Source organism: Vigna unguiculata, chromosome 6, assembly GCF_004118075.2.
Source record: "Vigna unguiculata cultivar IT97K-499-35 chromosome 6, ASM411807v1, whole genome shotgun sequence".
Taxonomy (NCBI): domain Eukaryota; kingdom Viridiplantae; phylum Streptophyta; class Magnoliopsida; order Fabales; family Fabaceae; genus Vigna; species Vigna unguiculata.
The window spans coordinates 19,777,482-19,804,318 of NC_040284.1; the positions used below are offsets into that span (position 1 = coordinate 19,777,482).

The following is a 26,837-nucleotide window of genomic DNA, read 5'->3' on the forward strand; positions in this document are numbered from 1 at the left end:
TGCAGAACCCGTGGATATTCACGAATATTTAAAAAAAGATATTTTATAATTTTATAAAATAATATTTAAATAAAATTAAAAAAATATAAATTAAATTTTAATTTAATCTAATAAAATATAAATGAATTTTAATTTTAATTAAATTTATTTAAATAAAATATATTTTTAATTTTTAATTTTATTTTTTTGCGTGTAACGAATATATGTGAATACAGATAATATGATACATGCATCCTATCTGTTTATAAATAGGTAATTAAATACTCGTTACCCATTACCTGCAAGTAAAAAATATCTGTTGATATTAATTATCTGTCATGAATTTTATTTACAGACATTTGCATGTACGAATATTCTTGTGATTCTTAGATGTACGTGTATATCTCAAAAGAGTTTGAGATTTTTGTTAAAAAAATTATACGAGATGATTTACAACTTTTGTTAGAAAAGTTGCACGATAAATTTGAAGTTTTTATCAAAAGATTGCATGTTGAATAATAATACTCTGGTTAAATATTCATGGATTCAGGTTTTACGGTGTGAAACTATGTTAAAATATTATGTGCTTTTTTGATTTATATTTTATATTCTTATTTATGAGTCAACTTTATTAAAAAGATATTATTTTTTTATTGTGCGATTTGTAATATCTATATATATTAGCTAAATAATAATGTGATTAACGAAAATGTAAGACGAAGTATTGATGTGGTGTGTGAACAAGCAAGGTTATTAGAGCAATTATAGGAGGGACAAAGGACTAATGAAAAGATTGGGGTGAATCACGATGACTCAGAAAACAATTTAGTGAATATTATTGGGCCCTTATTATTTTGTCATCTTCGAAGAAGACTATGCATATATTTAACCCAACCCACACTCCATAGACTTCACAAACACATTGGGTCCAACAATAATTTCAGTCTCAGAGGTCAAGTTTAGCACACTTCACACATAATAAACAAAATTTCTTAAGTCAACCAGGTTTGGCTTCTTACTTATGAGTCAAAAATTGTTGTGACACCTTTTTGTGCTTTGACCTAAGAGTAAAAGGAAAATAGTACCTTGTTCCTTAAAATATTGTTTTGGTGAAGTTGTTGGTGCCATGTTCTGTCAAATTTACGTCTCCTTTTGTTTTTGCTTAAGAATTTATTGTAAAGTTCATCAAATAATAAAGAGTTGTTGGAAAATAGTATTTTTCAGGCTCAACCACCCATAGCACGAGTTTGAATTTAGTTAAAATGTAACTTTTAATAGTTAATATTTTTTGTTTGGATAAGAAATTTTGATGATTATAAAAAATTAAAAAGCATGATATTTGAATTGTTAGATAATTGTTTTTTTTTATATTTGTTTGAATAAAATAATTATATATCTTATGTATATATATACATAGATTTTAATAAAGTAATTGAATTTTTTCTTTTAATATAAATTTTATTATAAAAATAAAATTTTACAATTAAATAAAAAATATTAGTCAAATTTAAATATTCAAATAATATTTAGCAATTTATTTTTTTTTCAATATAGGTGTATATAAAGGAAAGTAACCAGTTGTAAAATTTTATTTCTTGAATAAATTTCATATTTTATTACTTTATTTATTTGAAATATATTTTATAAATTTCTAAATTAAATTTTTCTTTTCATTTTTTCATTCAGACATATATTTTACTCCAATAATTTTTAAATTCACCAAAAAAATTAATTATTTTCTTAAATTATTTTATCCAAACACACTATAAAATTCTGTGAATGATAAAACTTAAAAAAAAAATATGGTATAACATGATTGAAGGATAATTTTGTTCTATGTAATTGATCAGAAATTTAGTCATGTGAACTATGTTTGTTAAAGAATGTTCTTAAATGAATATCACCATGATGAGGGATTTTTTTTAACTCCCGTCTAAAATATTTTACATTCCCAAAAAACAAAACAATTTTTAACATTTTAACCAATGACATGACTAAATATAACTTATACACATAAATATAAATATAAATTAAATTAAATATAAATTAAATTTTAAATTAAATTAAATTTAATCTAATCTAATATAAAATTAATTTTAATTAAATTTAACTTAATAACATGACATCCCATTTAAATCTATTAAATACAATATTATATAAATATAACATAAATAGAACATACGACAATGAAGTATATATGTACTAAATCATTACAGTCATCCAAGATATATTAAAAAGAAAGTCACTGACACATAATAATGCCCCAAAAACATAAACAACAAGCATGACAGTTTGCCAAAAGGTTGCTCACAAAGCAACTAAACTACAAATTTAAAAGAAAGGTTCTTCAAAAGGAGCTCAACTTAAAACAAGACCCAAGCGCCTAACTAAACTGCAGCATGTCCATCATCCTGATGACCACCAAGGATTTCCACATCTGCTTACACCAAATAATTTGTGATCATTGCAAAAAGGAAAAGTCAAACAAAGAACACAAACACAAAGAGAAAATGGTAAGCTAGAGTAAAAAGAAATTTTGAACATGTCATTACCAATGGGTTTCACCCTACCGCGTACAAGGTTAGTCCATGATAATGATAATCTAAGACCTCCTGCTACTCTCATCACTTGAATCAGTCTGCTCTATGTGAGACTGATTGATTCTTTAGAGCTTTAGGATGCAACCTTGCTTGAATCCTTATCTGATTTTATACACTACAACACCACTATGAAATCTCCCCACGAGACTCATGAAATTACGTCTATCTCATACCATAATCATGATCTCACATCAAATCCACATGTTACCTCAAGCATTACAACCTCATGCCAATGCATCACCAACCAACCAATTCATAAATAATTTCATACCAATCACGTCAATTTCAGTCTCATTATATCACATGCAACATACAAAGCATCATACCATTAAGGAATAAGACAACCAACAAATAATAGAGAGAAATTAATTAAACACGCTCCAGCACCTATCTCGCTCGAGCGACAGAGAGTTCTCGCCTAAGCAAGAGCTCAAATAGTGAGCACTGCAAGGTTCCTGCGAATTCTCGCATAAGTGAGACCTCCTCGCCTGAGTTAGATTACTCTCGCTCAAAATTGGAGTTCATTGCTAGAGCGACAACTCGGGTCAAAACCAGGAGGGAGTTCCTGCTACTCTGGCCTAGGCGAGACTTGCTTGCTTGGGCGAAAATACCAATTTTCTCTACTGTTCACGCATGCAAATCAGATTCAAGCAATACAAAGCAACATCTCAACATTTCCAAACAACCACAACAAGTAAGCATTTTAAACATGAAACAGAACTAAAAATGAGCAGATATTTTAAAAACGTGAAAAACCATAGCTTCCCTTACCTGGATAGATGCTAGCAAACCAAAACAGACACCCAACAGCAGTGGTGGATCTTGATCAAGAATGTTGAAGGGGCCAAAGTAATATGGTTATTTGATTTTGATTGAATCATTAGTATAATGTTTTCAAAAAATAACTTATGTAACTGAACAATTGAATCATTAGTATAATGTTTCAAAATATGTGAAGAAGTAGAGTCTATGTTGTTTTTCATCTTCACGTAGTTTTTCTTGTATCACTTCTAAAAAAACATTTATTATTTTATTCTTCATCAATATACTTTTTTTAAAATATATTAAAAAATAATTTGTTATAATCTAATAAAAAATTAACAAACATAATTATAAAAGAGAAATATATGGTAGTCAAGTCACATAATACATTATTTTTTACTTTTATAATAATAAAAAATGAATATACAAGATACTCATGAGATAAAAAATAATAATTTTAATAACTATTAAACTAATATTTCATTATCAAGACAAGAGAGTTACATCTTGTTATTCGGAAAGAAAAGAAACAAATAAGAAATAAGAGCAAAAATAATGAATATATATATATCTAACTTTATTTTTTCTTCAAAAAAAAATACAAGAATGAAAAACTAGAAAGACAATGAGAAAGAAAATAAAAAATATCTTATTAAATATTTTGTTTAATTACTCTTTTGGTTAATATTTCCAAAAATATCAAGATCTTCCCCTGTTTTTTAGTCTCAATTTAATTTCAATTTAGTCACAATTTGATATTTTTAGATAAAAATATAGATAAAAAAAGTAATTAAACATAAATATTTGTATTCTTTGTTATATTTGATTTTATGTTTTATTATTTATTAGTATTAAATATTTTATTTTATAAAAGAAATAAAAAAATATAATTTAATTTTCTTTATTTTTTAAAATACACTATTTATAATTTAAAAAAATTTCAAAATTCTTAAAAATTTCAAAAACATATATATAATTTAAAAAAAATCAAAAGTATTTTGGGGGGCCAAGGCCCCTCCCAGCTTCATAGAAGCTCCGCCCTGCCCAACAGATGAGCACCACAGCTCCAGTAACGAACTAAATGGTTGGTAAAGTACAAACATAAGGACAATAGTAAATTTATACGAACAAACTGGAGACAGAACCAAGGCAACAGAGATAGAAAAAGAGTAAAGGAAAGATTGAGGTGGGAGGATTTGAGCTCAACTAGTTCGGAAAAGGAAGAAGCTTATGTTCTAGCAGAGCTTTCTGTTTCAGCACTGTGAAAGGAAGGGGATCTGTTTATGAAAAAGGAGACAAAATGAGTGGGTAAGTGACTGGAAGGGTCTTGAGATACTAAGTGGACTAACCTCGGTCTAACTAAAAAGACCAAGCTCTAAACGTTGAAGACAAAAAAAAGAAGTCTTACAAATAAAATATAAATAAAATTTTAATTTTAATATAAATAAAACGATATCCACAATTAATTTTAATTTAATTTAAATTTAATTTAATAAATAATTTTAATTTTAATTAAATTTAACTTAATAAAACATAAATAAAATTTTAATTTTAACTTTTTATGAAAAGATATTCCCGAATACAAATATTTTTATCATCTAGACCCCGACTCTGGTCCAAAACCATACCTTTCAACTTATAATAAATGTTACATGTGCAAAATGATAAAAGTTAACAACAATTTAAACAGTCAAACGTTATAATTACTACCAATAAAATATCAGAACTGGTAGGTTATCAAATAATATGCACCACATAACCTTTGATGTGAAGACTTTCTTGTATTCCTGAAGATGGTGTTTATGAGATAAAGAAAAGAAAAGCTGAAACTTTTGGACCACCATGAAAACTGCTTTAGAGGAAGACTTTGAAATTGAAAGTGGATGCAATGGCATGCCTATACAGTAGCCATAACTATTAAATAATTAGTCTTTGAATAAGAGCAGTGTAAGAGAGAGATACCATACCATTCATTAATTGATTTTAATGTAAGAGTTCACAACAAGTGGTTTCTCTATTTTCCTTATATTTTTTTGTGTGCTTCGTATATCTATATAAAGTGCTATTAAAAATTAAAAATATTCAAATAAATTCATAGGTGGAATATGGACTATTGCATAATGTCGACACTCTTAAAATGTATTAGTATAAATAATTGTATATATTGTTGTGCAAATATATCATTCTTAATTTTTTTTCTAAATTTTGTCTTGCACCTTTTTTTCCTTTAAGGGTGTGTTGTTATGAGTGGAAAGATTTGAGAGGAGAAGAATATGATTGATTTGAGTGAATTTAAGGATAAAGTTTGAGGATAAAGTTTGTGTTATTTTTTTAAGGGATTTTGGGATGATAATTGAGTAAATTTGAGAGTAAATTTTGTGAAAGTGTGTAAAATTTGAGTAATGTGACTAATAAAAAATTTAATTTATGAAAAAATTAGATTATCAATTTGTCATTGGTGTTAAATGTGATATAAAACTATAATGAGATAAGTTGTAATTAATTTTAAATTTTTTCTTCATAAATAAAAATATGAATAATATTTATTAATTGAAGAAAATATTATAATATTTTTAAAGTGAAAAATAAAATATTTAAAATTTGTTAATTAAAGCAAAAACGGATGTGGATAAAAGATTCAAGCACATTTGAACCGGATACATCACAGATGTTCCGGATAAGTGGAGAATGAAATTGGAATCGAATATAACTTCATTGTATTCGTTCCATTACTTCTTCGTATTAGACATGTATTTCCATGAAAGAAAATCAATGATAGAATGGTAAAAGATTTTTTAATATAATAACAAAGTAGTAAATAACAAATTTCTCTCAAAAATCTCCTAAAAATAGCTGAATCCAAAATGAAATAATTTCACAAATAATCACTTGTAATTCATTTCCTTTCATCCAGAACGAACACCAATGTTTCTCGTAAATCATCATTATCTATCCATTGACTACATTAATTCTACCGATAAAAACAAACCCTAAAGGATAATATATGTACAATCAAATATATCTAATTATTTTATTGTTATAATTGATAAGATATCACAAGTTTTATTTTTCGTACAATTAATAGTTAAAGCTAAAAAAATAATGCTTTCATCAATTATTATTATATACTGTAAATCAATTGAACATATATAATAAATTGAAAAAAAATATATATTTTACTTATTTTGGTAAAGATTTACATGACCAGCAAGACAATATTATAGTATTATGTGAAATCTTTTACCGAAATCAGAATCTATATTTTTTTAATATAATATATTTACGTATTTTAAGTCATAATTTGTTTATTATTAATACTATTAATGATTAATAATTTCTGTAACAAAATATCTTCTATTATTGTAAATAAGTTCCACACTTATTTCTAAAGAATCAAAATTATATGGTAAGAAATTGAATTTTTTTTAGTATTTAGTCTATTGAAGATCTGTATCTCATTGTGTCCAATTGATTGTCTTAGACAGTATCCCTATGTTAAAGCCATGTCTAATTTTTAATTTGTCTTTGTTGATATTACTTTTTACATTCATTAAAAAAACTTCAAATATGATTTAATATTTTAATAATAATGATGATGATAATATTTTGTTCATAATTTCAAATGATTATTTAATTGACTCAAATGTATATTTATATTATTACATATTTATATCATATATTAAATTATACTTATTCTTATTTTTCCGGTCAATATGGTACCAATTAGTAAAAAATTATTTCATTATACTTTATTGATTAACAATAATTTTTTGCATTAATATTGGTAATAATTAATAAAAGACACTCCATTATTGTAATGCAATGATAAAATATGAATTTGTATTTTTATTATTGATTCTTAAATCAAACTATATACAATAAATAATTAACTAAATTCATGATATTTATTCATATGTACTCGTTGATACTAATTATATTGGTAATATTTTAATATTATTAAAATTATAATCAATTGTTAAATTAACCTAACTTCTTCCCAATCGTTATAAAATGACATATACTTAATCGTTATAATGAATAATATAGCATAACAGTATTTATTTAATAACATAATAAATAATTAATACTAATAAATTAATTTTTTAATCAGTTATTATAATATTTTTTTTCTCTCAAAAACATTAATGTTCCAAGTTTTATATTAGACTAATCTATATACACAAAAGTAAGTAAATAAATTAGGCAAGCGATTAATATAATTTGACATCGTTTTAGAAAAATCATAACACATATTTTTTAATATAATATATTTTAATTTTAAAATATTTTAATTCATAGATTTTTACTTATTATTATTTTAACTATTAATACTATAACAAATTATTAAAATGATGTAATTTGACCTATGGATAATATTCATACAATAGTATATATTAAAAAAATAATAATACTCAACATATTATACGAAAGTCACACAACCCCTTTTTTTAATTTCTTCTACATTCAAATAATTTAATTTTTATAATTTTACTTCTCATATTATTAAGGTTTGCAACCGAATCTTAAATTTCTGTAAGTAAATTAGATACTACAAATAATAAAAATTAGTAAAAAATTGAAATAATTTTTGAAACTAGTCTATTTAAAGATTTGGATATCATTTTGTCCAATTAATTGTATGTAGGTAAGTGAATATATATATATATATATATATATATATATATATATAAATCACTTTCAATTTTTTATTTGTTTCCTGACTAGCATTTATTTTTAATTTATAACTGAAAATTTTCAAATATGTGTTGATATTTTTTAAATTATTTTATATTATCATTTTATTAGCTTAGATTTACATAACTGATATTATACTTAATAATCTTTTTTCTAATTAATATTATTAATAACTAATGATAAAACATTCAACTTTTTAATGGCATTTTCTGGGCATTAATATTTTTAATAATTAATAAAAATATGATTTTTCACCGTAATAATATATCAATTTTTAATATTTTTATTTACTATAACCGAATTCATCGGGGAAAACAAATTGTATTCTTTAAATAATTAATTTAATTTATGATATACCTTCATATTTACTCATCAATAGATCTATTTTCAACTTAATAACAGTTATGATGTACAGATACGATATGTGTATTGGATATCCGATACATACGCTCGTTTTTTGAAAATAATAGGATCTCATATGTGATAGATACGCGATATGTGAATATTGAAAAATTTGTACAATAATTCATAAAAACATAATAAATATATGATTTTTTGTGTGAATCTAAATTAAAACTACATGTACTAAAGTTGTCAATATAAAAAATATAAATTATTGTCATCATAAAAGTAGCATTATAAGAAAACTCTTAAATAATGATCAATTTTAATAACAAAAATACGTTAGAGACCAATTTCCTAATTAGAGACAAATTTCCTAAATCCTAAACCTTGGTAGCTAATATTAGTGACAAATTTAAAAACCAATTATTTTGGTAGTCAAAATCTTGATAATTAATGTTAGTGACCAATTCATAATAAACTTATTTTAATTATCAATTTAGAGACTAATTATAATTTTCTTTGAACTATGTTAGTTGTCAATAATTTTTAGTTTTTAAATGGGTACTTAAATCGATCACTATATAGTAACTAATTATTTTTTGTCACTAAAATTGAACATCATTTAAAGCTTTTCTTGTATTGTATTACGACTTCATAAACTAGATACTTAGTGATAAGTATCAATAAAATATCATATATAAATACGTGTCAGACACAGATACATAATCCAAGTTGAAATATCGGTGCATCATATAATAATATAGTTTTTTGCATGTACTATGACACCATAATGTTTCCAACAACTCAGGTTTACATTATAATATAAAATTAGAGTTTGTACTTTTACTTAGTTAATTTCATATAATTTGTAAAATTTTGTTAACTTATTTTATTTTTTATAAAAGGGTTAGATATGTTCTTGCTTTCTCAAGTTTCAGTGAAATTTAGAATTAGTCTATCTTCAAAACTTTTGACCAATTTAGTCATTCATATTTAAAAATACGTGAATTTAGTCCTTTTAACCAAATTTTGTTAAGCTTATATGATGTTTTAAGCACATTTCGTGATAGTATTTGAATTGTTTACACCGTTTGACACATTTTCACTTCAATGTTAACTCAAATATTATCATAAGATGCGTTTAAAATGTCAAAAAAACTTAACAAAATTTGATAAGAATGATTAAATTTACGCATTTCTAAAAATAAAAGACTAAGTTGGTATAAGATTTCGAAGGATGACTAATAGGGATGGCAACGGGGCGGGGCGGGTACGGGTATCATGATCCCATCCCCATCCCCATAATAAAAATTCATCCCCATCCCCATCCCCAAACCTAACGGGTATACAACTTTTGACCCATCCCCATCCCCACCGGGTAACGGGTATTTTCTTATACCCATACCCATACCCATTTTTTTATTGTTCCATATATCAATTAAATATTTTTTATAAAAAAAATTTAAAAATCACACCAACGGAATCACGATACTATCAAAATATTCAATATTAAAATAACATACTCTTTTTGATTTTCATGATGTCAAATATTAAGAAAAATATTATAATAGTATAAATCTCAAATTAAAGTATCAAATAACAACTAAATAAAATTCAAATAATTATATAAAAGCTAAAAAATTACACATTACTAAAATTTTATAATAACCAAAATATTTATTAATTTTACAAATGATCAGTGGTTTCATTTGCATTCGATCCACCTACACATAGAAAAAAAATGAAAAATTAGATATGATATAATAATTGAAATTGAAAATTTTAATTACTAGAATATAATGTACCTTCTTCATCAGATTCATTTTCACTCATGAGAACATCTTTTCCTTTTAATTTTTTAACACCTACAAACACCAAATGTAGAATATTAGATGAGAATTCACAAAAAATACTAACAAAAAATATTAATAAATTTGAGTAACTTACCTAGATGGTTTGAGTTCCATATCCAACTTCTTGTACACATCAAAGCCTCTATAGTAAATAATTAAACATTATCATGAAACAAAAAATAAATAATAAATAAAATTATCATAAAGGAGTAAAGATAATTAAATGTGTGACCCAAATTTGAGAATATCCATTTGAACATAACATAACGGAAAAAAAAAATGTATAATTAAGATTATGATAAAAGGAAAAGTACCTTGAAGATCTGCTTAAACCTTAAAGAACAAGCCAAACAATTAAAAGAGAGTAAAAAAGTGTATAACCAAAGTAAAAAAAAGAAGAGCTACAAAATAAGAGTCAAACATTTTCATGAAAATAAATAAATAAATAAAGATAATCAAATGTGTAACCTAAAAATTATTTCATAGAATGAAATTGAGGAACACCTATTTGAACATAACCATGTACAGAGAGTAAAAATTATGTAATAAGAAGAAGAAAAATTACCTTCAAAATTAAATCTTGAAAAACAAACCAGACAATTGAGAGAGTAAACAAAGTGTATAACAAAAAACAAAGAGAATGAGAAATATGTTTTATATATATATATATATATATATATATATATATATATATATATTATATTATATATTATATTACTATGTATATATATATTATATGTGTGGATATCTTATGTTTATATATATATATATATAATTATTTATATATATTATATTATATTATATATTATATTATTATTACTATGTATATATATTATATGTGTGGATATCTTATGTTTATATATATATATATATATATATATATATATATATATATATATATATTTATAGATATATATTTATTTTAAGTATATATTATATTATATTATATAATAATATAAATATAATAATATATATTATATTATTATGTATATATATTATATGTATATGCGTAGATATTTTATACTTATTTATATATATATATATATATATATATATATATATATTTCTTTTAAATTTTTATAAATTTGTCATGTTATAAATTTGTTTATAAAAGATCTCACTAGTTAAATGATTAATTTGTTTTATACGTATATATTATATATATTATATTATATTATTATGTATATATATTATATGTATATTATATTATATTATATTATATTATATTACATGTATATGTGTAAATATATATATATATATATATATATATATATATATATATAAGTATATTTTATTTATATGTATATATACTATATTATATTATATTATATTATATTATATTATATTTTATGTGTAAATATATTATTTATTTATATATATTTTTTAGATTATTTAATAAATTATAAATAGTTTAGTAATTTAAGCGGGGACGGGTATTTGGGCGGGTATATATATATCCCCATCCCCATCCCCATCCCCAGTTGAAAATTTCGGGTATTACCCATACCCATACCCAGTCAAAGCGGGGATTCCCCGTCAAAACGGGGACGGGTTCGGGTGATACCCACGGGCACGGGTTTATTTGTCATCTCTGATGACTAATTCCAAAATTTAGTGAAATTTGAGGACCAAAAACATATTTACCCTCTTATAAACACCAATTATCTTTTTATTCATAAAATTTAATAGGTCCCAAATTTTTCCACGCACGCACTATATAAACTAATATATTTATAATTCAGCATTATTGATTAAATAATGGATATATAGGAGCCATTTGATTTCTCATCTATCTTGTGTATAAAAACCCGATTAAAAATTTTATATTTAATAAGTTCATATTTTAATTGCTAATTTTATTGCACAAAAATCGATATAAATACAAAAATGTTTATTGCTATATTTATAAAATTGCTAAACTAAAAATAGTCAAAACTATGTTAATATTTTTATATAGTAAATATTATTAGTCTGAAATATTGACTAAATTATTAATATTTAATAGCACAATAATGGATATTAAATACAAAAATGTTTTTTTGCTATATTTATAAAATTGCTAAACTAAAAATAGTCAAAACTATGTTAATATTTTTATATAGTAAATATTATTAGTCTGAAAGATTGACTAAATTATTAAATGTAATTATATATATAATAAATATTAAAAACTGTTTAGTTATTTACTTATTTATTTAGTAATACCTAATTTGATCCTTCCAGAAGTGAAGCATAACGGTTGAGTTTTTGAATAAAATTGAAACACTAATGGATAGAGTTTTGAATAAGCATTTTATCTGAAAAGTGATTGATAACGTATCAATTATATCCAAGTATTAGTGAAATTCTCAATACATAACAGTCAAAACTGTTGATTTTATTTAGTTCCCTGTTAGCAAGAATAGTTCAGATTTATCATTTTTATCTGTATTAATACAAGTATTTATTGTTATATTTATAAAATTGCTGAACTAAAAATAGTCAAAACTATGTTAATATTTTTATATAATAAATATTATTAGTCTGAAATATTGACTACATTATTAAATGTAATTATATATATTAGAAATTGTTCGGCTTTTTTTTTATTTAGTAATACAAAATTTGATATTTACAAACTGAAGCATAATAGGTAAGTTTTTGAATAAAATTGAAACATTAATAGATAGGGTTCTGAATAAACATTTTATCTAAAAAGTGGTAAATAAAATATCATATTATATCCAAGTATTGGTGAAATTCTCAATAAACCACAGTTAAAACTGTTGATTTTATTTAGTTACCTGTTAGCAGTGAATATTTCAGAATCTTTTTTTGTCATTTTTATCTACTTTTCTTCACTTGTTCTTGTCAAGTTTGCAGCATTTTGGGAAATTTTTCTGGGAATTAACCAAAGGGTCCATGTGTCAGAGAAGAAAGGACCAAGCTTCTTCATAGGCCACATTTTCTGTGAAAATTTTCTTAGCTCACATTACAAAGTTTTACTGAAAACTATTAAAAAACATAGTTCCAATAATGATGCTTCCACGGTCCAAATTGTCACGTTGTGAGGTTGTATGGTAGCCATAGCATAGAGACACTCGTCCTGATCCATAAGTCTGGGATGGTTATAAAATGGAGCAATCTTATGAACCCTCTTACACAAACAAAAAAACTGCATCAGTTCATCAGAACCATGTGGGTTACACAGAGTTACAAGTTTCTGCAAAGAGACTAACATGTTTCCTTCTATGAGTTTTCATTGTGTCTTCTCAGAAATCAGCTTGGTAAGTCCTCAACTTGTAGAAAGTAGAAGCATTCATTAGTTGTTAGGATGATGAAACAAATGATATTTCATTCATTCATTCATACATAGGGAAAGAAACTTCAACACTAGATGTGACTCAACTGAAAAAAGATGTTGCTTTTACTCCAATGATTCTGTGTATGTATGTACTCTGCAATCAGAAAGAGAAATCTAAAATTGTGTGTGTGTGTGTTGTTCCTTGAGGGTGAAAGATGCTGGACGTAAGTGGCCTAAATTAGGATAGAGAAGTTGAAATGAACTTCCATTACAGTATGGGACAAATTTGATGTGTGAGTGTGACCATGATCTGAAACTAATGGTGTTCTTTCAATTCAAAAGTCAGCAAAAACATGGTTTTCAACTTTTCACCACCACTTGGTCTTTTTTGAAGAACACCCTACAACGTTCCCACTTGACTTCTCTGGTCCACAGATTCTGAATCTTTTTTACTGTTGAGATCACAGTGTAAGAGTTAAAAAGTAACAAAAAAAAGGGTTCATAAAAAAATTCCTTGGTGAGTATGACTTCTGATTCCTCAATTATTATGGTTATATAAGGCTACCTTACCAAAAACCTTATTTAATAATTAGCTTATAATCGCACATCATGAAGCATCTAAGAAGCTACGTAAGCCTTAGCATCTTTTCCTCCTTTTTCCTCCAAGCCTATAACTATATTCAACCCAATCTGCATTGGACCAAGTGTGCAAAGACATTTTCCCAAGCTTCTTCTTTGCCTAGAAATCAGGTAATGTAATTTGTTTTACACAAGCTAGTTAGGTAAGCCAACACGTCCTCAAAAATTTAAGTCTGATTTTGCATTATTCATTACTCAACCTACACTGACACACTGTCAAAACACAAGCCTTTCATGCACATGTTCATTAGCAGAATTAAGATTAATTTAAACTATTTCAGCAATTTAGCATGTGCTTGATGTTCTTTAATGCAACTAACTTTGGTAGATTTGGATAAGCAGGAAAAATGATGTAGTTTCCCAAGATATATATACTCACTTTGATTTTTAGTAGATGCAGTAAGCCTTTATACTGTTTAAGCCTTTATACTGTTTAACATGCAGTAATCTCCATAAGCTTGCATTGAATTGGATGCTGTGATAAATATGGATGGGAAAAGCTCTCTACAAATAACTAGAAGTGCTACGGGTGATTATGATGATGATGGACATGCCAAAAGGACTGGTAAAGTTCTTAGCACCAAAACTTATCCATTTTGATGTATTCTTGAAGAATTTGAATCTTGAATTTTAACCCTTCCATGTTCTGGCAGGGAATTTGAAGAGTGCTGTAGCACATATCATTACTGCTGTTATTGGTTCTGGTGTTCTTTCTCTGGCATGGAGTACTTCTCAATTAGGGTGGATTGGAGGGCCAATTGCCCTGCTTTGTTGTGCAATTGTCACCTATATTTCTTCATTCCTTCTGTCTGATTGCTACAGAACTCCTGATCCTGTAACTGGGAAAAGAAACTACTCTTACATGGATGCTGTTAGAACTTATCTTGGTAGTAACACATTGAACACTTTCTCATGTGATTCTACAATAACTCAAGTTAAACTGTAATGTCTAATTGTGTTCATTGCTATTCAGGTATTAAAAGAACATGGATAGCTGGCTTCCTTCAGTTTTTGACTTTATATGGGACTGGAATTGCTTATGTTCTAACCACAGCAACATGTCTAGGGTACTTTCCTCATGAAATGAGAAAACCACCTTTGTTTTTCTTCTGTAGCCATATAAGCTAATGAATCATGTTCATTCTTTCTACTGCACAGGGCAATTCTGGCCTCAAATTGTTATCACAAGAAAGGGCATCAAGCTCCTTGTCATTTTGAGGGGAACATGTATATGGTGATGTTTGGAGTTGTTCAAATTGTAATGTCATTCATACCAGATCTCCATAACATGGAATGGGTTTCAGTTGTTGCTGCAATCATGTCCTTTACATACTCATTCATTGGACTAGGACTTGGCATAGCAACAGTCATAAGTATGATTCATCTTCAATCAACTATTGACAGTTTCATGTTCTTATTTTTGTTCTTATTTACAGTTCTGTATATGTTGGTGTTATTGGAATTACATCTGCATAATTTTGTATAATCTTTGGAAAACAACACCAATAACAACTAAGAAATTGTATCAAGCTTTGATCTTTGATAACTAAAGCAACAACATGAAGAAAGAGAACTATTAGTCCTGAATCCAACATTGGTTCTAAGGACTTTTGTTACACTTTGCAGAAAATGGAAGGATTATGGGGAGTTTGTCAGGAATACCAACTAATACAGTTGCTGACAAATTTTGGGCAATCTTCCAAGCACTTGGTGACATTGCCTTTGCCTATCCATACTCAATTCTCCTTCTTGAGATTCAGGTACCTTACTATTTCATGCATCTTCAAATTGGGTGTGTTGAGTGTACATAAGACAGAAAGAAAATAATTTATATAGTTGAAACAAGTTTTGAATTTGTATTTTTCTTTTTGGAATGAAGGACACTTTAGAGTCTCCTCCACCAGAAAACCAGACCATGAAAAAGGCCTCAATGGTTGCAATCTTCATTACAACATTCTTCTACCTATGCTGTGGATGTTTTGGATATGCAGCTTTTGGAAATAACACACCAGGAAATCTCTTGACAGGCCTTTTGAAAGGTTCTGGGTTTTATGAGCCTTTCTGGCTTGTTGACCTTGCTAATGTTTGCATCATTATTCATCTGGTTGGAGGATATCAGGTAATACTATAACGTTCCATATCAAAAACAAAAATGACACAAAAACAATATATTCCTTCTTATTCATTGCACATGAGATGTTCTTTCTGTGTTTGCTCAATGTCCAAAAAAGCATCACAGAATCACAGTTCCAACCACATAAGAAAAGCACAAACAAATAAATAACATCAGAAGGGACAAGTCATCTGACATAAACATGTGGTTATTTACAAAAACAAAGCCATGCTATGCTTTTTAACTTCATCTGTAGCCATACAAAACTCTGTTTGGATCTTAACTTATTTTAATCAGTCACTGAATTGAAATTTTTTTTCCCTCTGTCTGTTTGTATATGACCTATTCTGAATAAGGGTGATACAATTAAGTCACTGACAACAAAATACAATTTTTTTCGAGACATGCAATTTGATTTGTTTATACATTCAAGCTTTCAAGTATAAAGAATAAAGAACAGTTCTTCCATCATTCCAACCATGATCGAACATCTTTAAACTAAGAAAACACATAACAGAAACGTGAATACACCATATACTAAGTGAGATAAACCTGCAAAACAGTTTAACTCCAACACAGAATAAATCCACTTTATTTTCTTACTTCACACGTTTTCTCATTTCAAAAGCATGAAAAAGTTTTGGTATGAACATATATTCTTTGAAGTCACCTAACTCTTCATGAATGTGCTTTGTTCTCAGGTTTACAGTCAACCTATATACAGTACTGCTGATAGATGGGCTTCAAGAAAATTCCCCAACAGTGGGTTTGTGAACAAATTCTACAAAGTGAAACTGCCTTTAGTTCCTGGTTTTCAGCTAAACCTTTTCAGGTTCTGTTTTAGAACAACCTATGTGATTACAACGGTCGGTGTTGCAATCTTGTTTCCTTACTTCAACGAAATTCTAGGAGTGTTAGGAGCCATAAACTTCTGGCCATTGGCTATATACTTCCCTGTAGAGATGTACTTTGTGCAGCACAAAGTTGAAGCTTGGAGTAGAAAATGGATTGTTCTTAGAACATTCAGCTTTGCATGTTTTCTTGTGAGTGTAATGGGGTTAGTAGGATCAGTTGTTGGCATTGTAAAAGAAAAAATGAGCTGAAATTTTCATGTCACTCCCCTTAGTATAATGCTTACTGTATTTGAGTTCATAGATGGTGATGCTTTTGTAATGTTTCATGTAAAAAAAGGTTTAAAGTTGATGATGTTAGTGTTATTCAGAGATATAGATAGAGTGAGAAATTGTGGGGAATGGATGAAAGTGAATAAAATGGTACTACTCATTGGAATAATACAAGTTTTGTTGATGAAAGTGAATAAAATTGAACTCCCTTTTTTGGGAGTTTTGACAAATTTGTTGTTTGATGTTAATGTATGTACTTGTACTTCATCAAAAAAGATTATATTAATTTATGATTTAATGATTATTAGTTATATCTATATGTGTATCGCATTTAAAAATATTATTCGTTATAAAATTCGAAATTTTGTCTTTAAGTGATTGATTACTTTACATTTTTTAACTAGAATCCAAATTATTTTTTGTTGATTGATAGAATAAAATGTGTTCCCCTAATAATAGATATAAATTAAACTTAAAATAGATATAAATATATCATTGCTCTTAAAATTATTAAATTTGGATTGTTGTTCTTATGAAAAAAAAAGTAGTTTTACAAAATTTTGAAAACACTATTTTCAATGTGTATTTAATTTTTGTAAAACATTTTTCTTTAATTATTTTCTTTCTAAAATTTCAATTCTTTGAATTTCAAATATTTATTTAAAATAAATTAATGACATTTATTTGAAGTATCTTAAAGATTCTTTTTATGTAACACACCAACTTATTACAATATTGATATGGTTAAATGATTATTTAGTTTTTTATTCAGGTATAAGTTAAACATTTATCCTTATTATATTACTCTATCTAACTATTTATTTCCAAGATGTCATGAAGTTAGCTAGCTACATATTTTTTCCCTTCAAAGTGCAGCCAATTAGTTTGAAAAACAGTTTTAAAATTTAAAAATAAAAATATAGTATTATTTTATAATAAAATCAGATAATTGTATACTTATTTACACAATAAAAATATATTTAATTGCTTAATTATTCCTTATAATTATTCAAATATAGGTACCGAATGAAAATTTATGCTACCTTACATGACATATTTTTAAACTTAACGTTTTGTGTAGGTGAGATAAATAAATTTATAATTTAAAATATTACAATAATATTGATAAAATGTGTTAGTTATATTTAGTTAAATAATTGAACCCGGTAGAACTAACTTTCTTAATAACTTAAAGCCTAACTTAACATTTTTTTTTTAATTCTAAAACCTGCCTAACTTAATATGTACTAAGTTATCATTTCCTATAGATCGACCTAATTATTCTCATTATCATACTCATAAAAAATTAACTTTGAAAAGTATCAGATTACAATACATTATGTTGTTTTTTTAATGTTTATCAATTTTTTTCTCATAGAAAAATACAATGCAATGTTTTCTAAGTCGTTACTTATTTGAAATATGCTGAAACTTATGTATCACTTTCGAGTATAATTACATAAGTAATTTGTTTTTTTAATAATATATATATATATATATATATATATATATATTAAAATGCGTGGATCAATAAACATTATTTAATAATTATTTATTTTTTAACTATACGTATTTTAGCCATTTATGGTTAAAGAGAATTACTTGTATAAATAATCATTATTTAATATTAGACACTGATAAAAGTATTGGAATAAAATTAATTTATAATATAAGTACAAACAAATATGATCTTATTTGGTCAAGTAAATTAAAATTTATTTTTAATATGGTATTAAATTTTATCGTTGAAATTTGACTTTATCATATCATATACCATTAAGTCTCTCAATTTTTCGATTTTTGCACTTAATGTTTTCGATATAAATATATTATATTATTAACTTGAGAAGAATATATTAAAAATTTCATATCAATCGAAAATATTACCAATTTATAATATATATATATATATATATATATATATATATATATATATATTATCTTTATAAATTATCATGTTTTAAATTATTAGAATATTTTTAGTTTACATGGTACTCTATTATAACATTTATGTTATATATTTTATTGTTATTTAACATAAATAGAAATTGTTTTAATAATATTTATTTAAAAAAAGTCTAACATTACGTAACTTAAGTATTACAAGCTAAACCATAAATCCACGTGTAGGACCTAATTTATTCCCATCCATATATAGTTCTCACATCCCCAACTCTTAAAATATTACTTTTTTTAAGGAAAAAGTCTCATTTCCTTTCTACAATATTCTCAACGCAAGTTTGATTTATTCCATTTTCTTATTTATTATTGATAGTTTGAATTATTCCTTGCTCAACTAGCAAAAGCAATGGCTAAGACTTGAGGAAAAAAGAAAAACGCAGACACGATTATTGAGATTTGAATTGATTTTTAGGTTGGAAAAAAACGTAAAAGTGATGTAAATGTTGGAACTAGAAGCATGAATGGACATTGATATAAAATAGTTCACAAATAGTGGGAGGGCATAAAACATGATTCCGTTGATATTAAGGTTCACCGGTTTACGAAACAAATGGATGTCACTTGGTATCATGGATTTTTTTTTTTTTAAAAAAGGATAATTTAAAAAAATATAAAAAAATATATAAGATTTAATATATATATATATATATATATATATATATATATATAAAGAATGAAAATTTATATTTTAAGGTGTTAAATATGGTTTTAATTCAGGCGAATTTGTAATTCGATTTTGTCTCAAATTATGATGTAATTTGGTACTCTAACCTTAAAAAAAATGAACATAGTCATATAAAATTTAACACCTAAAAGAAATTGTTAAGTTAAGAGAAATATATTTATTTATTTATCAAGTTTTAAGATAAAAATATATCAATCTTTAAAATTTTAATTTTGCATTTAAGTTTAAAAATTAAAAATATATTTAACTTTATTTTAAATTAAAAATCAGTAATTACAACCTAATTTTATGTTGTAATTTTCAATTTAAAATAAGAAAATTGTGTGTTAAAACATTTATTTTTATTTTAGTTTACGAGGATCATAAGAATGGTTGTTCTCTTCTGTTATTTTAAGGAAAACCGTGTTATTATAATTCTTTTTAACAAAATAAAATTATGTTACAATATCAACTTCCATCAAATATTAAAAAGTGATAATAACCACTTTTAATAGAGATAATTAAATTATAATATATAAATAGGTGTACTTTAATCAGATTTATTTAGGATTTATCTTAATTAATTTTTTTAAATTAATTGGGTCACATTTGTAAAACTCTTTCTGGTATTCTTAAATTTCACTCTAGAAACATTATTTTATATCATTAACATACATAGCATGTTGGAAATTCATTATCAACTTCCTTGTCTAGATAGTCAATATACTTACTTTATAACAATTTGACGTGTAAATAGTTAATGTACATACTTTATAATAATTTGATGTGCCAAATTCTTTCACTTTATCACCACCTTAGGAAATCATAGAATTTTTTTTTTCCTAATGAGTTTCATATTTAATATTATGATCATTCGGTCTAAGGTATCTTTTATTGCATATCCATAAAGAGTCACAACACACTCATAAAGGGAAACAAAATCATAGAAGGGTCATCATATCATGTGTGTTACTTGAGTGAGTTCATCCCTCTTGAGTGACATTATTTCTTCACACAAAATAAGACTTATTTTCTTGAGCAATAACAACCCTAGAAGAGAGAGAATAAATACATTTATCTCGCTTGAGCGAGCTCTCGTTGTTCAAGCATCCATTTTCAAAGGAAATTGAGTTGGGTTAGCCTCTCCCTCACTTAATACTTAAGCACATACTGCTTGAGTGTTGTCCCAACACTTGACTGTTGACACTCATTGGTAGGGTCCAACAAGTTATAAACACTAAAACATCACTTTACTAATGCTCGAGGCAACCACATTGTCACTTGAGCATTGACATGTAAATGTTTAGTGTCATAACTTTTGCAACCCCATGCAACACCATCATTCATCAACCTTTGTGCGACCTTTTGTCATTTAAGTGCCACTTGTTTGTGAGGAGAGATAATGATCTCAACACTTATCTTACTCAAGTCTCAAGTGTAACATCTCATCTAACTATTACTATTAATCATCATCAAAACTTAGATTAAATACATACCTCCCTCATACCTCCCTCCCTCTTTTCCCACACATGTGTGTGTATGTGTGTACAATTTTCCTTAAACACGTTTAAAAATAAAATTATTTCTTCTTTATAGGAAATTTAAACGCACATAAATCATCACATTTAAAGTAGCACAAACGAGACAAATATGGTAAGGTAACATTCTTTTAAAAGTATAACACGTTTATAAGGTCAAAATTCACACAATCGCACATTTTCACATCACATCCATTGTTTAATTAATATCATTCAATAATGAAAATCATATAATCATCATTGGCAACAACCTTACTTCCAGAAGACTCGTGCATAAAATTATATTCAAATATTTTGAACCTATTTAACTACATTCATACAAAGCTACATCTCAGGAAACAAAGTCCTCCTCATATGATAAGATAAATTCTTTACAATCTATCGGGCACAGTTCTTTTTCACACTACAATATAAGTCATGGGAACATCCATTAGCTATCACCACCTAATATTTTTCTATATAGTAAAGTTAGAATACTATCTTTTTTGGAATCGCTATTATACAACGTATAACCTCTCAATATAGAACTTCCTCCTTAGAAATAACTACATTCACATACATATATATTAGGTAAACAATTCACTGTAAATTAAGGATCTAAACACGACAATAGTGGTGGTTGAATGTATTATTAATATTTCAATTGAATTAAATGATATGTGATGAGTTTAGATGGAAGTAAGGTACATATGTAGTACATGGTGTGATGATTTAAGATTATATAAGAATGTAATGTATGAACTACGTGTGAATGTTGAATGTAATTTGAAGTAATTGTAGTTTTACTTTGGTTTGATATGAATGATGAGGTAATGATTCCTAAGGTGGGAATGTTACTATTTGGATGTTGTGTGGAATGTATAGATGTTAAAGTCTGAAGTGAGACTATCCTGATTCTACTAACTATTTGACTCACGTAGTGAAAGATACTTAGGGCGAGAGTTGAAAGAAGTCCTCATAGGTAGATTTGGCCTTGATGGTCAATTCTACATATGAGTGATTTACCTTGTTATACTCCTTGGTTTGAGATATGACAATGAGACGACGAGGATGTGGCCATGTGATGGCGAGGATGTGGCCATGGGATGGCAAGGACCCATGAAAGGTGAGGGTGAGTATAACAAGTGCATGATCTCATATTCTAATCAATACATTGAGTCCTTCAGAGATCGTGCATGATGTATGATGAGTACGAAAGCTCCTTGAGAGCCTTTATGATTGTAATATTTCTTGTTTTGTGCAACTGATCAAATAATCTTAAATAATTTTAGCTTACCCTTGTTTTTAGTGTTTGTTGGAGTTTTATTCATCTAGGATGATTGTACATTATACCTGAGTAGAAGATAATACATATAAGAGAATATGAGAGAATCAATAGTAAGATAGTCTTATAATGGTGTAGATAATGTAAGCTACTGATGTTAACTTTTGTTGTATCACATAAAGTATCACTTTTTTGTTTACCTGTTACGTATTTGAAAACTTTTTTCTTTACATTATTGATGAATAAGGTAATAATGAATATATAGTTTTTATAATTAATACCAATAATGAGATTATTTATTTAGTAGAAAAAATCTATCAATCTAGAGTGTTAAATTTTAATAATTATGTAATTTTTTTAATGTATTACCATTAATATTTAGATATGATGTTAATTGACAATTATATTAATTTAACTAAAATATAGTACAAAATTAATCATGTAGAAGTAAAAAATAAATATACATGGAGATATATATATTTATTATTTTTCATTTTAATATTATTTGTTTAAACCATATTTTCATTAGAGGTGATTTTGACTGAGACTTGTAAAATCATGATGAAATACAAATTTCTACCTTAAATATTTAACTCAAATCTCTATATTCTGAATTCAAATTTAAAATGGTTAAATTAAATTAATATCGTGCCAGTGTGCATTTTTAATGTTGATTATTCATGATAAAATCTGTCTTTTTCAATTTTAACCGGATATATCCTTTTATTCCTATATGTTATTAACAATTACTAAAAAAGATAAATTAAACAATTAGATTCTGTTAAGTGTGGTCAGAATAAAGAACTTAAAATAAGTTATCCTGTTTTTGAATCTTTTTAATTAGTGACAAAAGGCAAAAACAATTTTATCTTATATTGTTCCTTGAGAAAAAAGTTATCACAAAATATAATTAATTCTTGCACTTCACATCATACTATTGTAATTCTTGTTTTAGTAATAATTATACTAAAGCATGTTAGGCTAACGTGTTCATGTATCCATAGTTATAAATGATTATATGTTGTGATAATAGTATCATCATCATCATAATAATAATAATAATAATAATAATAATAATAATAATAATAATAATAAATAAATAAATAAATAAATAATAGTAATAATAATATTAATATTGTGCTTGTTTCTGTGTTTTATTCATTTATAATTGTGCTGTTAGTGTGTCCCGTTGTGACTATTAGTACGATTATCTCTATGTAATAACAACAATAATAATTCATTATCAATATTATTTTTAGAGTTGTCATGATTAACTCATTATTATTCCATTTCGGTGCCATAAAACTTTTAGGGTCTATTCATTTGAAGAGATAAATTTGAGGGAGAAAGGGCGGATGAGTTTGAGTGGATATGAGAGTGAATTGGGTGTTGTTTTTTTGAAAGAATTTAGAGATGATTGTAAGTGAATTTGAGAGTAAAGTTTGTGAGTAATTTGATTGATGTAATAGATAAAAAAATATTTTAATAGATATAAAAGATAAATTACTATATTACCCTTCAGGTAATTAATATTTGTATGAGCTTATATTATTGTTATATTATTATTATTTAATTTTATTATTAATATAATTATTATTTTATTATTATTTATTATTTATTATTATTATTATTAAATTCTTTTCTATTGATCCTCTATTCATTTTTGCAATTTTTTTTTTCATTTTATGCTCTTTACACATAACTCCAATATAATTTTAAATGATAACAGGATATTTAAGTAAAAGAGATTTTATAAAATGTAAATACCCTCTAATCTTTGCATTTGGGCATGAATTCATCATACCCCTAATCCCTTAAATATACTCTTTTAAATCTTGACAAATTAGCGTAACTGAACAAAGAAAACCATCATCCTTTCATCCGCTAAAGAATCAATTCATGAAAGTGAACAAAGTCTTAATTGGAATTTAACTCTTTCAAAAACTTTGCTACTTAAATTTAGGTGAAACTTAATTTTGCTTGGTTTATGAGTTAAAAATTTATTTATATTTTGATTTCAATAAATATATATATATATATATATATATATATATAGAGAGAGTTTATTTAACGAATTTGTTTGATTCTCTTGTCTTCAATTTATTTTTTATTTTATTTTAAAAAATTAATTTAGTTTCTTTTGTTAAAAATTGATGTTAATTAATATTTTTTTTAAAATATTTGTTTTCATAAAGTAAATGTTTTGGAGGTGACCACTTGAGAAGGGGAAGGGGAATAAAACAAAAGAAGAATAAAAAAATTGAAAAGAAAAATGTAAAAACATTAATATGTGATCACTTTCGAAACAATGTTAATATCAATTGAATTGAAATAATCATATTAAATCTTTTTAAATCTGTTGGAAATTTCACATAAGCCAACTTCATAGTATATAAGTGGAGTGCAAATCTCATCTTAAATCCACATATAATGTGATATTGATACTAAAATCCTAATTAACTCAGTTTACTTATTTATACATTTTAAACTCTATGACTAAGGATATATGGGAAGTGAAGGTTTTCCAACTTAAAAATATTGGATTTCTAATTTTTGAAAAAAATGGAAGGCAAGAATTTGCAAGAAAATTCATTGGTGTAGCATTGACCAAAGAAAGTGTAGGGTAGGAGTATTGTCTCTTTGAATGGAATGAAGAACCTAAACTTTTGGTTAGAAAGTAGAACAAACAAAGAAACAATAATTGAAGGTCAAAATAAATGGTATCACGTAAGCATTGGTAAAGAAAACACCAATTCGTATAATCATAAAATGCTTCCACACGTGCTTTACTTATATTCGATAAAGACCTAAACCTCCATTTACACCTCACAATATACTATTAACATTCTTTTTTTCTTTTATGTATGTGTCTATGAATCTATCTACCCCTTTTGATTGTTTTTTTAAAATAAATATTGCTTAATTTAATCATGTTTATTTTACTTAATGTAACACTTCAAACTTTACACTAGAATTCTTCGCATAATATTAACATTTTGTCTTATTTATGAGTTATTCTTTGTTTTTGTGTGGAGATTGTTAACTTCCTCACACTTATTTTATAAGCATAGTTCTCCCTCCATTTCTTTTTCTTTTTCATTGAATTCCCTTTATTCTTTCAACACACGTGTTTTTTTGAACTTGGAATCGTTTAAAGTTTTTAACGTTTGAGTCATGGTGAAAAAAATATCAAAGACCACTTTAAAAAATAAATATTCATATTAAAAGCGTTTTCTAAAACTTTGTTTTATTATAAAGTTCTAAAAATAGGTGTATGTTTTCTAGAGTGAGTTTTGATAATATTAGAAGAAGCCGATTTTTTTTTGACAAACAAATGCGTCATATTAATATAAGTTACTTATGAAAACACATTATAATTTATATGATTGATTTGCACAATATATCAGTATCACATCGGTGATAATAAACTAGCATGTTGGTATTGAATTTGATGGAAAAGTTGAATTCAATGTAAAAATTAAAATTATGGTGATATTTAATTATTTTTAATAGAGGAAAAATGAAAGTGTTAGAAGTGAAGTTCATAAGGTGAGGTTTGTATCCCACCTATATATTATCTCATGCGTGATATCCAAAAAAAATCGTTAGAATAGACTCTAACTTGTCTCTGATACCATGTTAAGAAGTGGAGCTTAAGCTTAACTCAACCTCATAAAACTAACTCGTAAGGTGAACTTTGTACCCTACTTATATACTATCAAATGACCTTATTTCTAATTGATAAGAGACTTCTAACAATATAAATTGAAAATACATAGGATTTAAGATAACAAAGAAGAGGTGCAAATTTTGGATTTAAAAATTAATGGAGATGAAGGTGTGGAAATAGAGTTCAAATAATAATGACAATGAAAGTTGAAACATAATATTTAAATAATAATGAAGGTGGATATTAAAATATTTTTTAATTTTTATAAAAGTATGATTAATAATTTAGGAGGTGTATATAGAAAAAGCCTAAAAACATGATGAAAGGAACAAAATGCCCATACAAA

At 25.8% G+C, this 26,837-nt stretch overlaps 1 protein-coding gene across 4 annotated transcripts; it reads left to right on the forward strand.

Annotated features, from left to right (window-relative positions):
• The first annotated feature begins 13,363 nt into the window (after nt 1–13,363).
• LOC114188669 (probable amino acid permease 7) lies at nt 13,364–17,573 on the forward strand. 4 transcript variants are annotated; one of them, XM_028077253.1, is made up of 8 exons: nt 13,364–13,500; nt 14,601–14,721; nt 14,810–15,043; nt 15,130–15,223; nt 15,315–15,529; nt 15,783–15,916; nt 16,036–16,275; nt 16,971–17,372. In XM_028077253.1, exons 2-8 carry the CDS (start codon nt 14,643–14,645, stop codon nt 17,370–17,372), a joined length of 1,398 nt encoding a protein of 465 aa, XP_027933054.1. In that variant the 5' UTR covers nt 13,364–13,500; nt 14,601–14,642. The 4 variants fall into 4 exon arrangements, with proteins under 4 accessions (XP_027933054.1, XP_027933057.1, XP_027933055.1 ...); XM_028077256.1 differs by lacking the exon at nt 13,364–13,500 and adding an exon at nt 14,094–14,267 and having other exon boundaries at nt 16,971–17,573; XM_028077254.1 differs by lacking the exon at nt 13,364–13,500 and adding an exon at nt 14,105–14,299.
• Nucleotides 17,574–26,837: the final 9,264 nt, after the last annotated feature.

What these genes read in the sequence shown, in the direction of transcription:
- LOC114188669 (XM_028077253.1), top strand. Translation starts at nt 14,643, where the DNA reads ATGGATGGGAAAAGCTCTCTACAAATAACTAGAAGTGCTACGGGTGAT. An exon ending in TGCTGTTAGAACTTATCTTG is followed by an intron (nt 15,044 to 15,129) that starts GTAGTAACACAT and finishes ATTGCTATTCAG; the next exon opens with GTATTAAAAGAACATGGATA. An exon ending in TTCTCCTTCTTGAGATTCAG is followed by an intron (nt 15,917 to 16,035) that starts GTACCTTACTAT and finishes TTTGGAATGAAG; the next exon opens with GACACTTTAGAGTCTCCTCC.